At 34.8% G+C, this 13,843-nt stretch overlaps 1 protein-coding gene across 3 annotated transcripts in view; it reads left to right on the forward strand.

The window, feature by feature from the left end:
* Window positions 1-13,843, forward strand: part of CRPPA (CDP-L-ribitol pyrophosphorylase A) — a 108,000-nt gene that overhangs the window by 45,353 nt on the left and 48,804 nt on the right. For all 3 annotated transcript variants that reach the window (XR_007904302.1, XM_051785993.1, XM_051785992.1), the window contains exons 5-7: window positions 1,387-1,432; window positions 10,029-10,126; window positions 13,174-13,263. Coding sequence is in view for 2 of the 3 variants with exons in the window: in XM_051785993.1 (XP_051641953.1) it covers window positions 1,387-1,432; window positions 10,029-10,126; window positions 13,174-13,263 (234 nt within the window). In the remaining variant the exon portion in view is untranslated. The remainder of the gene's footprint in view (window positions 1-1,386; window positions 1,433-10,028; window positions 10,127-13,173; window positions 13,264-13,843) is intronic.

The following is a 13,843-nucleotide window of genomic DNA, read 5'->3' on the forward strand; positions in this document are numbered from 1 at the left end:
TTTCTTGAAAGGTTTTTAGTTGATAATCTGTTACGCTTTACTGAAAGTTCAGTGTAAAAGCACTCTAGAAACTTAATAGAAAGAAACTTTGCAACAAAATTGGTCACTCCTTATCCTTAAAATTAATTTCAAGACATTGATTCTTCCCAGCAGTAAGTAGACATGTAAATGTTTGCATGTAAACTGAGACACATAAGATTTCTCAGGCTAGATTCATTCTCTGGCTGCTTCCTCTGCAGGACAAACTGTATGGAAGTAGGTTAGTTTTTAATTTTAAAAGAATATGATGCCTTGAGGAAGTGATGAGGAAGGTAATATTATTTGTCTGTTTCTAACTACAATACAGAGCTTTATTTATGAGATCAAAAGGAAAGTGGTTACAAGAATCTTTATGGTAAAATCAAATAATCACTTATTTGGAGACTAAGATGCTGATACCTGCAACAGTGTCCTTCTGCTGTAAGATTTAATTTGCAGCACTAGAGCTCTTGGAATCCTCTGCAGGACATTTTGAGGAAAAAAGTTGTTCAGACTAGAGAAACAAATGCAGAAAATCCAATAAAATTTTATTTAACATAAATGGAAGTTACAGTCAAACCAAATACAAATATTAAAGAGTTATGTCAGTTCAAGTCACAGCATGTCATTGTGAAGACATTGCTACCAAAGACTGGTAATGTCTTGGGTAGATGCTGTATTTAATTTTACATTATTTTATTTGCAAAGCCTATTACTGGGACTGTCAACCACCATGAGGGTACAAAGGCAAGTATGAAAGGTGTTTTTTGCAAGTACTGAGTAAATACTCAGTGTCTTATTGTCCATCTAACTTGATCTGATGAATACCTTCAAGAAGATCTTGCTGGTTTTTAATTCTCTGAAAGCTCACACAAAGTCTCCTTGTGAGTCTCACTGACTCCCACTGATTAATTGGACTCTCATTAACAGCAACTGTCTTGCACTACTGAAAAATTGTGCCTATATTAGTAAAAATAATAACTAGATTGCTCCTTGGTTGTCATTTGTATGATCTTGAGTCCTATTAAAAATGAAATTTTTTTGCAATAAAACTAGAGTAGAATGAATGTGTGAAAATAGATGCAGTATCATGTGTTCATGATTCTTCAGAGAACTGAAAATAGTTGTAGGTTTCAAAGGAGTTCTAAGCAGATCTAAGTATTTAAAAAAGGATTCCTCAAGTTTCCAGTAATTTTGGCAACCTCTGTTCTCATAACTTGCCAGTAATATTTTACCAAAATTAAGAAATTGACAATATCATTTGTTTATGGTATTTAAAATGTAAAGAATTGCCTTCAGGGCATTATTTTATTGGTTTTGCATTCCTTCCTGCTGTGTTAAAACTAATGAGGCTTCTCTGTCCTTTAGGTGACCTACAAGCGGGATCTGTATGCAGCTGAATCGATTATTAAGGGTATGTGTTTGTCCTTGTGACTGTCAGTTTGCATATTTCTGAGTCTAATTAAGAATCTTGTGTGCTGTAATTTGAAATGTCATTAAGAAAGGTTTTATGATGGATGAAATGTGCTGAGGCAAGTTGTTTTAGCTTGTTCACTGGAATACTTGTATTATGCATATTTACCTTTATTTACTTCTCTTAGAATAGAGAACCTTATAAAAAGCTGTGTATATTACAGTCAAACAGAGATAAATTTTGAATGGCTTTATAAGGAATAAACAATTTATTTTTTTCTTTGCTTTGCAAATCAATTCTGAATATGTTCCATCTTTCTAAGCTAAGTAGTAGACTGAAAATTAAACATTAACTCTTTAGGGCTCTTCACTGTCTTACACACAGCCAGTTATTACCTAAATTAATACAGCAACTACATGATATTAAGGTATTTCATTAATTTATAAGTATTTTGTTGAACTGGTTTTTAACCTTTTTTTGTACTGGTAACAGTGGTTTCATAGCAGTTTAACATAAAGACTGGATTTAGCCTTTATCTAGATTGTTTTTAGAGTGAGTCAGTATAGAAAGGAAGAATTGTCGAGTACTGCATGTATAACGAGCACACCGATGGTTATTGTCAACTGATAGGCAGTGAGTCAAGGGACTCTTGCCTGACTCCTTGTTGAGAACTGAGGGATAAAACTGCAGAAACTGATGAAGAGAAAGGGACTTACCTTGGGATTAAAAATACCTTTCCAGAGAAAAGAATGTAGTTCATATTTAAGAAAACTAGAGGAAAACCTGTGTACTGTTAGGACATTTGCTTCGGTGTCTCATCTGTTGTTACAAGCTTAGCTTCTGATTTGGGTAAATTATACCATGCTGAGATCAGCTCTGTCACTATAGACAAACTAGAAAACCTAAACTGAGCTCAGACATTGCTGTGGTATTCTCTTAAGGTGCTTATCTAGACCTCCAGGTATGCAACAAGTTTAAAGCTTCTGGTTATTACAGTGGTCAAAGACTACATATTATATGCATTGTTAGAACTACCTGACTGAATTTTTTAGGCACAAAAGAAGACAGGGCTGGGAAGCCTTGGAAGTTCTGGTTCTGACAGGAAAGGAAGAGCTTCTATCTTCATAGCTGGAAGCCTGGAATTTTTGAAATTGTTGTTTTGTGTAGGATTGTTAGAGGCTCCACACTCTTAGCTTTCAAGCTCAGGATTTCCGAACATATTGAAGACAAGAAGGTGACTAGGATTAGTTTACATGAATTTACAAAGCAGAAATTATGCCTGACAAACCTTCTGCAATGAAATGTAGAAATAATTGGAGAGCAGTGGATATGGTTTGTCTTGATTTCAGCAAGGCTTTTGACACTATCTCCCATGACATTCTCACTAACAAACTGATGAAGTACAGACCAGAAAAGTGGACATGAATTGAAACTGGCTGGCAGTGTGCTCCTGGGGCAAAGAAGGCCAACAGCTCCCTGGGCTACAATAGAGCAGAGCATGACCAGCAGGTTGAGGAAGCTGATCCTTCCCCACTGCTCAGCACTGGTGAGGTCACATCTGGAGTGTCGGGTTCCCCCATCAGGAAAGACATGGTCATTCTGGAGACAGTCATGCAAAGGGCCATCATGATGATTAAGGTAGTGGAATGTCTGTCATATGAGGAGATGCTGTGAGAGCATGGACTGCTCTCTCTGGAGAAGAGAAGGCTCGGGGGGATCGTAACCAACATGTACAAATATGAGATGGGGCAGAGTGAAGAAGATGAAGCCAGACCCTTTCTCAGTGGTGTTAAAAAAATTATAAATTTGAAACAACAAGTGAATTTCCATGTTTCTGTATACACAAAGGCTTCAATAATCTCATAGGTCATTAAAGGAGATTAGTTATAATTTATTTTAAAATTAAGATATATTCCAAGCAGGTTTTCTAAAACTGCTTGTGTAGAAAATGAGAATGCAGCTTATTTGAATGAAAGGAACATTCACTAACTGTTTCTGGAGAAAAAATGCTGTAAATGACCAGACATTCTCTTCATAGATACATATTTTATATGTGTATTTCATCATGTTATCACATTTTTTGTTTTCCCTGAAGCCAGTACAGTCTTTTCCAACTGATGGTTATAATAAAAAGTTTGTGTAGTTTAAAGTAAAAATGAAGACCTTCATGGTGGCCAATCAGGCTAATCCCTTACTTGATCTCTACTTATCCAGTGTTCTGTTGTTGTAGCAGCATGCAGTATATACTGCTTACCACAGTAGTTCTATTATGCCTGGTGTCTGTGAAAAACTGTACTTTAAGATCACTGAAGTTTAGACTTGCTTCTTGCTGCATTGCATTGCAGGAGAAGCTGCACATGTTTTCTCCTTATGCAAGCAGTATAATGAGTCCTCTGTAGCAAATTAGGACACTGCATAACAGAGTTATGTTACATAATTAGTTATCTTTAATGGGGTTTTGAAATGGCACTGTTAGTACTCCAAGACTGCAGTTTGAGAATTGTGCCTTATCTATTTTGTGCCCTTTAAAAGACTTCAAATACCAGATCTTCACGTGGTTATAACATGACTTATTTTGGTAGTGGGCAATTGAACCATGCAAATAATATTAGACAGGTGCTTTATTCACAGTTCATGCCCCACTTAAAGCATTTTTAGGGGGACAACGTATTTTTGGTCCTTTTGAGCATCATTCTGATGTACCCCCATGTGGCTGTGGCATCATCCACAACTTCTCCAGGCAACCTGTTTCAGTGCCTCAACACCCTCACAGTAAAGAATTTCTTCTTAGTATATAATGTAAACCTACTCTCAGGTTTGAAGCCATTCCCACTTTTTCTATCACTACATGCTCTTGTAAATGATGCACTCCTACTTGTCATTCCCCTTTTGTGCCATGTAGAGAGCCTGAAGGAGAAGTCCTGCATGACTCTGTGAAGCTGAGTTCAAAGTACCAGGTCTTGGAAGACCACCTTGCCTGCTGCCAAGGTTCTCGAGAGATGTCCCAGAAGCTAAATGTGTGGGCTAGGAGGGTGTAGGGTGCAAAGGGCTCTGACCTCACACCAGATCCACACTACTGTTGCAGTCTTCACAACTGATTTCTTTCTTACTAAGTTACCCAATTTACTGTGCTGGATGCACATTTTATCACTGGATGAATTCAGTAGCGATGAAGAACACATTTACAGTGTACACATTTAATTTTTTGACTACAATTCCAAATTTCATGTAATCTATAGTTCATATTTATTAGTCATTGAAACTTTTGGTTTCCTTCAACAGTTCAACAACTTTGAGCTTGCTAAACTTGACTCAGATGGAAATAAGAAAAACATACATACCTAAATACATTTTTGTACTTTAGATATTTATATATATCATTCTTATTTAAGGCAATACAAAGAAACATTTCACTAATGTAAATAGACTAATGAGTTATTTTTCTTTTGAAACTGTTTTCTTAAAACGTTTCTTAATAATTTGTTAACTTCCTCAAGTCTTTTTTATAACTGCATTATGAAAGTCTGAATCCTAACATCCTTTGTTTTATAAACAGCAAATGTAATACTTTTATTTAGTTAAGCAGGTATAAACTTGTAGAGTATGCAGACAAGGTGGCACACGCCTATTTTTAATAGTCTTGAAGTAAGAAAACATTGTCTTACAATAAGCATGACTCATCTAGAAAGGTAGTTAAGATCAGGTTAATACAAAACATCCTAAAAAAATTCCATTAGGACTACTGCCCTCAGGGTAGGTATCTTTGAACTCTAGTTCCAACATGTAAACTTTAAATGATGCTTCTCAGTAGAAGTTTATAACTTACAGTTTGACTCACTCTCCTTCTCCTTTTCTTAAGGGCCTTTCTTTTTCAATGACTTTTTCACAAGAGACTTCACTTACAGATTGGATATTTTGCCCTCACATGTGGCTAAAGAAGTGTCTGTTGATGTAGGTACAATTATGTTTTTGCAAGTGCCAAGAAAAATATCTTAATGCCTTCAAACTGTTTATAGTTCTTGAGAACTACATATTATGATTTGGGTTCTGTGAAGAAACTATGTGACTTTTTATAAAAATAAAAATTGAGATAAGCATTGTTTATCAAAGGACAGAGTTCTTACATGAGGTAAACTGCGTTTTCGTGGGCATGCTCATGAACTGGTGGCTGTTCTCTGCTGTGAGGCAAAGAAATAGACTGTCAGGTGGGGAAATGTTCCTTGGAATAGTTACTGTCAGGAGGAAATACCCCCCTTTCTTGTCTTCTACCACAAAATCTTCCTTTCTTTCTTGTATACAAATATTGGTAGAGGCAGTGTCAAGTTTGACATTTAGTTTTCGAGGCTACAGAAACATGTGGAATGGGTAAAAAAAAAATTGTTAGATATTTTTGGTTACCTATGTTGTTTGGATAACAGTTTAAACTCATTCTGTTGAGCATGAATGAACTAAATGCTCAGCAGTACTTATTTCATTTTTCTTGGGTTTACAGTGGTAGCATCTCATAACAAAGATGTTTCTAAGGATGCCAGGGGGAACCATATTGGATTTCCAGACCAGTCAAGCCATTGCTATGTAGAAAGTGAAAATAGAATTCTGGTAAATTAATTTATTTCTTTGAATTCATTGCAAACTTCAAAATTTTGATAAATAGGATGTGCTTCCAAAATAATACGAATTGTAATGGTAGACCAAGAATGATGTGGAATGAGCATATGTATGGAAAAACAAGTGTATGTATACACACCTATGTGCAATTAAGAGAAAAAAATTATGTTTGTAGGCTAAAACCTATTTACTATTCAGATGCATTTTTTTTTCTTATGGCTTTAATTCCCTAGGATATGATACTTATGATCTTTATTGAAACAAAGTATTATTTTAATTGCTGCTTGTTTGTGGCATGCTTTTCAGGGTAAACCTTTAAGTCTTTCATTACAGTACACTTAATACACTACCTAACTAAGGTAGTTAGTTCCATAAACATGCACACAAGTTAATTTATAATTGGGTAGGATCCTAGGATAAAGACTGTGGCAGGTGTTGCCAAATAATAATGTGATCTAAAGCTTTCAAGATATCGAAGAGGGGCATGGAAAACTTGAAAATGAATTTTTCTGATGGAGGAAAAAAAGAAAGGGAGGTGTAGTGGAACACGTTCTGAAATTCTCTATCAAATTTAGCTTTAATGAAAAAAAAATTCCTGATAGGGAAATTAAGTGTTTAAATTTGGCAGTGCAGGGTTTTAACTATTTTTTATATTATGCAAAAAATTTACTCTGAGTGGATGTTAAAAGTGATGGATGAGATCAAATGTGATACATGTGAATGGGGAGCATTACTCCATAATAGGGTACATCTGGAAAGAAGGTGAGAGTTAATGGGAGGGGAGTATTGGAAGAGGAGGTTTCCAGGGAAATAATAGGTTTAAACTAAGTTGAGGACAAGGAAGCCAAAGCAAGATAGAGAGTTTGCTATGTAATGCAATAGTGAGAAAAGAGCAAAAAAAATTGTTTGGTGGATGAAAAGGAAGTTATGGCAGAAAGAAGGGAAGTGAAGTAGAACAGTGGTGCATTGTAGGGGGACAAGAGGTAATAGACAAAAACTGAACTAAGTGAAGTTCTAACTCAAGAAAAAGGAAAAACTCTTCCACCATGAGGACAATTAAGCAATGAACAGGTTGCCTGGAGACATTGTGCAGTCTCTGAAGGTTTTCAAGTGTGAGAGGGGCAGGGGGCTGAGTGACCAGGCCTAACCTCATGGGTAGATCCTGCTTTGAGAAGGAGTTTGGACTAGAGACCTTCTGAGGTCCCTTCCAGCCTCAATTATCCATGGTCTGATGGAAAACAAAATGGTTTTAGCTGCGTATTAAAATTCTTTGTGACATGGCCATGATGTGGCTTTCCAGGATGGCTGTTTCATTCACTCAAACAGAATTCTGAAAACCAGGAATGAAATGCTGCATGCAGTTAGATTTACTGGCTGGCAGCAGAATTCATGGAATTCATGGAGTTACCAGCCAGCACTCCAGATGTACTTGCTGTGTTCAGCATGATTACATTGAGCCACGGAGCTCCATCAACTTACCAGAGGTGGGACACAGGCAGTCTTGGGGAGGAAGGCTCCACTCGGTCTTCCTTTCCACAATGCAGCAAAGGTGCAAACTGTCTAAATTAACACAGAGGTCTTTGACCACTTGAAACAGTTTGGACTTAAATGGAAAATGAGTTTCAAACCTCAACTAGAACATAACTATTGCTTTGCTATGCTGACTTTATACATGATGATTTCCTAGCCTTCCTTTATACACTTCCTTGATCATTTAAAAGCATGCAGTATCTTTTCAATTTGTGTATTATCATTATTTTAATGTTCTCCTACTTTATTAATAGACTTTCCCCTTAGAACATTACATTCCTTCTCCAGACTAAAAATACATTTTTCCACACTTCATTGAATTTTCTCTCCTCTTTATTAAATCCAACCTGCATATCTTAGCCACTTTTTTGGTAATTGCCTCTCTTATTTGTTGCAGGAAGTTAGAGGTCTAAGAGGGCTGGAGAGAGGAGTGAGATGGGTCTTTATAGCTGCAGTCTTTGAGCAACCTCTTGTGAGATTACTTTTGACACTTACTGTTGATTACAGGCTTCTTTTTAAAAGAACTGTCTGAACCTAAGTTATGGTGCCTTTTGGGGTTCCACAGCCTTCTTCCACATGTGCATTTTTGTAATAGTTCCAATCTGACCTTCTTCATTAAATTACTTAGTTCAATAGAATCTGAGTTCTTGAAATCTGATATGCCAATCTGGTTTATTATGTATATCTATCTTGTATCTGCATTCCATGTACAGTACTAAATTCAAGTGACTCTTGCTCTGATTTAAATCTACCCACTGGTTTCTTTCTGGTGATAAGAAATTAATTCAATATGGTTTCCTATTGAACCATTTTTCAGATGGTAAAATTATTCTGTATTAAGTAGAAGACAACTGTGATGCATGTTCAATATATTTTTTTGCCTAGTGAATCTATGGGAAGATAATTTCTCCTGCAGTTGTGGTATCCTGTGATTTCCAGTCCTGTGAGAACTGGCCATGCATTTTTTTTAATTCTCACTTTCATCTGGTTGTGATGGTTTATAAGCAGATGTTCATTGTTCTCTCTCTTTCTTCCTCCCTCCCCATTCTTGCTAACTGAATAGGGAGTCAGTTGCTACCACTGTTTTTGTTGTCACATTATAAATATTGGACATAATAAATACACATGATTCAAAAAATCATTCTAATTATTCTTTGTGATTCTCAGCAGTTAATTTACTCTTCCTACTCACAGAAAATTGCTTGAAAGTTACAAGACACTTTCCAATAATGTTAACTCTACAACAGCTTTAAAATTAATTTTCAGGTCTTTATGTCTATTTTTGTAAAGAAGTCTTTGAGTTTACAGTAGAAAGTGAGTTGTTTACTTAAGGAATGCATCTGAATGAACTTACTGTGTGGTATGTAATTATAAAAAAACTTTCCACATGCAAAAAATATGTATCCTTATATTCAGACTTGTTTGAAGAGCAGTTAGACCATATTTTTATAATTTCTCTTATGTCTTTCACTACTAATTTATTTTGTGGTGGTGTTTGGTATATTTCTGTCCCTGAATTTTCATTGAAGTCTGCTTTAAATGTAATTAGATTTTACATTTGTGAAATTTCTCTTTACTTATGCAATGGCTGCTCCAAAAATATTAGAAATCCTATATTTTGCTCTGCATAGTAATTCAACATCTAAAGGATAAATTTCTGCAGCTGAGAATTTCAGACTTGAATTATTTTGATTTATTTGCTTAAAGAAAGGAAAATGCTCACCAAATCTAATACCTCTAATAAATAACTAGAGAAAATACTAATTTTCTGAACTGTGGGCTTTATGGAACAGATCAGGCAGTAACTTGAAACTTGGTAGCAACAAAATACTATATTTTCCCGCACCAGTAAAAGATCTAGGAAATTGCCCATTCCATGATCTTTGTCAGTGACTCTTCAACTTTTTTGATGTTGCAGTGAATATTTATATTTGCTGTCTCCCTGAACAGTATTTTCAATATCCTTTTTGGGGGCGATTTTGTAGTGCATATTGTTGGGAAGCAGATTTATGCTATACCCTGTTTTTTTCTTTTTTTTTTTCTTTTCTTTTCTCAGTATTGCTGATACTGCATTCAGTGATCTGTTGAAGTGATATGTCATATGAACTTTTAAAAACATTTTCTTGATTGTCATCTAGTGTCATTAATGTGGACCTGAAAAATATCTTGTAAAAGGAATCCCTTATTTAAATGGGCTTTGGGGACAGGCCTCATGAGATGATTTCACATTGCAGAAAATCATAAAAAATATAAACTGAATTTTATATTTGAAATTTATGTTATACAAATGATGTAGTTAGATTAACTGTGCCTTGAAATAAGTAGTCTTTAAATTTACAGCTGTTGAACAGGTTCTGTCGAGAGACAGCAGTATGGATTGAAGGTAATGTTTTGCAGATTGGTAACTTTGATTGATTTATTTTTGCATGAAATACTAAGGTTTTTTTCTCAATCACAGACAACCTTTCACAAGAAGTTTGTGTTATTACCGATGCAAATGAAACTGTTGCACAAGTTGGTTTTCTCCTTCCTGAATCTCTGAAAAGACAAATAAAAGTAAGTGCATCTCTATGGCTTTCAACTGTATGACTAATTTAGTGTTTCTGGTTGCCACTACTCATAAGAAATGGTCTAAATAATGTGAATACAGAAACTGAGACTTCCTGTGTCACCATAGTATTTATTACACAGGATTGACACCAGGTGTGGAAGTTACCAAGAAAGAAGCATCTTCTGCCCAGTTAGGCAGTAGAAGGGGATCTTACAGATGCACTTAAAATGTATATATTAGATTAGAGGAGAAATTGAATCCAGAGGACAGAGAGGCCATTTTCTTTAGATTTTATAAATTCAGTAAGCCCAAATTGTTACAAATATGTTAAAGAGGAAATGCTTTTGATACTTTGAAGTTAAAGTCTGAACCAATTAAAGAGTAAGTTGTTTTCCTGCGGAGCTGCAAGTGCAAAATCTAGTTAATCAGTTTTTTTGAGTCCTAGGGGTACATTTCACTCACAGTGAATGCACATTGAAGCCTTTGCTTTAGGATACTGATGGAATTTTCTACTGTCATTTAACTACCTTTTTCCTTTTTTGATATTTCTTGACTCCTATATGTATCATTAAAGAAGAATTTAAAAGAAATTTTGTTTGAGGGATTTCTGAGAGAGACTCTAATAACATGATAATGCCAACAGCAGGGGGAAAAAAGACCTAAAAATAGAACTGATAAAGAAAATGAAAATAAAAACTTTTCTAAAAAAATTTTTTTAGGCAACAGTTATTGCTTGCAAAGTAGTTTAAGAGTATTTTAATCACTGTTACTCTAAGCAGTATTTCTAAGGAATGAATGTTTTGATCAAGATATGTTACTTTGAAAGACATAAGTTGAATCTTTCCTTAAGGTTATTTAACCCTTTCTTTTGAAGCAGACAAACCTAAATTGGGGCTGAAGGTGTTTTCTTCTGTGACTGGAAATTACTCCTGCTTTTTCAGTGACAAGGTGCTGCTGTCACATGAAATGCAATCAACTGGGTAAAGTTGTGTGTTATTTTTGTGAATGGATAAATATCCACAAGCAGCATATAAAACTATCTGGTTGTTTTCAAGTAGGAAATGAACTAGCATTTCACCAGTAGAAATTCACTAATTTCTTAACGATTGCATTGTCTATCTGCTGGATTGGTATTAATTGTAATTTTAAATTCTGATATAATTTAAATAACTTTTACAGCTTCCCAATGTCTTGGGATAAATTTTAGATTTTATAAAAGTGGATGATGAATAAAGTTGAAACTTCAGCACAGGGCATCTGATAAGTAAAAGAAACATTAAAGAAAACATATTTATAATTCCTGTTTTCATGTTCTTGACATCGTTGCTTCTTGAACTAGCTGAATATCAATTCGTACAAGGACCAGAAGTAATTAAGCAAATCCATATGCTCTTTTCTGTTTAAACACTGAAACGCTATGTGACAATCACTTTTTACCAAAGTGGTATTTTTAGGTAATTTTTGCTCTCTCAAGTAGTTGATAAAAATATTAATTTTAATTTTAAAAAGTACTTTTGCATAGGATACTAACATGCCAGATAGAATAAGAATTAGTTTTAGTTAATTTATTATTTATTGAAGCTTCTAATTAGGCAGCTGTGCTTTCTTTTCCAACAGAGGAATTTGATTTATTTTTTTCTGAAAAATATGGCTGTAAAAAAATGCTTCGTTTGCTACTTTATCAAATTGTGAAGTTAAATCAAAATTCTGATACACTATATGAATTTTTAAATGTTCAGAAATACTTAAGCGTCCTGTATTATAATATCTCAAGGGAAAAAATAAAAGTAGGCCTTCTGCCTTGGGTCATGTTCCAAATACCTTCTGAAAAGACTCTGGCAGGCAGTGTGCTCCTGTTCCTCAAAGTATATGCAAGGTTGTAAAGGTACCAGGAATTTCTGATTTTACATCTGCAGAGGTTCAAGCCAGGAGAGCCCTGGAGTATTGCATTTTTCAATTATTTTTAAGTAATTCATACTTTCTGTGAATTTTTTAAAATATTAAATGTCAGCTATATGGGGCTATGTTATCAAAATTTCAACCCAAAATGTTTCTGAAATCCTTAGAACATAAATATCAACTTCTGGGTTTTAAACCACCTTCCTTTGCAAAAAGTTAACTCCCTGAGTATTAAAAAAATAAACAAATACAGCTTTGGATAATATTGCAAAGCCATTTTAAATGTTGTATTTGGTACTTCTGTTGGATTGTGGATTAAGTGACATTTCGAGGGAATACAGCAGTGTATTGTTTCTGTCATTTTCTGTGATGTGTAATCTGTCTTTTGGCCAGAAATAAAGCTCAGTTGAGCAGTGGAATGAGGAGTTTGCTGCTTTGATAGAAGCAATATGAAGTTGGGGTTTTTTTGCCTTATTTTAAAGATTTTTTATTTACTTCAAAGTGTTATTTCCTATTGGGGAACAAATTCCCCCTCTACTACCTGGTTTGCTTTTTCTCTTAAGGCAATCCTGAAGCTGATAATGTAGTAGAATCTACATTTTATTTTAACTAGAATAAGATAGTTTCTTAGCTTGTGTCATAGGTTGCAAAATAAGATTAATACAGTATTTTAGAGTATTCATTGAGGAAATATTTTCAGAAGAAACTCTAGATGAGTCTTGTTGTATCCTAGAATACCAATACCAGTACACCTGGTCTTTCATGCATACTTAATGTTTTTTATTTTTATCTTCATGAAGACAAAATACCTAGATATTTGAATATTGTAGAGATTTTTCTCAGAATTAGAGATCTAAAATCATTAGATCATCTTGATCCTGTGACAGTTGAACATCCTAAACTGGGCAGCAGCACTTGTGTCTGATGCTTCTAGGGCTGTTTCTGCTGTTTCCCTAGCAGAATGCTTCAGCACAGGTTGGGCTCCATGCTTCACTGTTGAGTCGTCTAAAAATCTGAGCAAATTTCAATTCTTGTAGTGGAAATAATAATTGCCATTTTAAAATAAGTTGAATGAACAAACTGCCATAATAGTGGAAGCTTTAACAGAGAGTTAAGGCTGAAGTAAAATCTGTGACTTTTTTTGTCTCATCAGGTTGAAACTGTATCAATATCTCAAAGCAGAAATGATAGCCATCTACAAAGCATCTTTTCAGGACAGTGCTACAATTTTGTTTGTGTAAATGTAAGTAGTAAGGATACATGCTTTTACTTTTGCACTTAAACTTGTTAGTAATGGTAAATATAAAGTATCTGAATAGTAAGTTGTTTATTATTTCTGTCCTCATGCTGTATCCATTCTAAAGTTGATGTTTCTGATGCGCACCAAACTGGACTTCTGAGCATAATTATGTTGTTAAACCAGCCATGAATTCTTGAACAAGAGGGATGAAACTGAAAGTGGTTGAAGATTCCCTTTTGTAGATGTTGTATTGAAGTGAATTTTCTCAAGGAAAATCTGTCATATGCGTAGTCGCCTAACTGTGTATTGCCACCATGGTCTAAATTTGTGTTTCCCATTCTGGACATATGCATGCCATGCAATCTGTATTTGGGTCACAGTATGGGAACAGGAAGGTTCCCATGAACCATAGATGAACCATATCTAAGACCAATCAAGACCCTTAATCTTGTTTTATGTATAGATATTTCTTAAGGGTAATATTATTAGTCTCCATTTTTTTCAAACAGCTATAACTTTACCAAACAATACCATTACATTTGTATATTAAAACCAAGCAGCTAACCAACTCAAAACCCCCAAA

Source organism: Manacus candei, unplaced genomic scaffold (genome assembly GCF_025592945.1).
Source record: "Manacus candei isolate 608988 ecotype Guabito, Panama unplaced genomic scaffold, ASM2559294v1 h1tg000021l, whole genome shotgun sequence".
NCBI classification, from domain to species: domain Eukaryota; kingdom Metazoa; phylum Chordata; class Aves; order Passeriformes; family Pipridae; genus Manacus; species Manacus candei.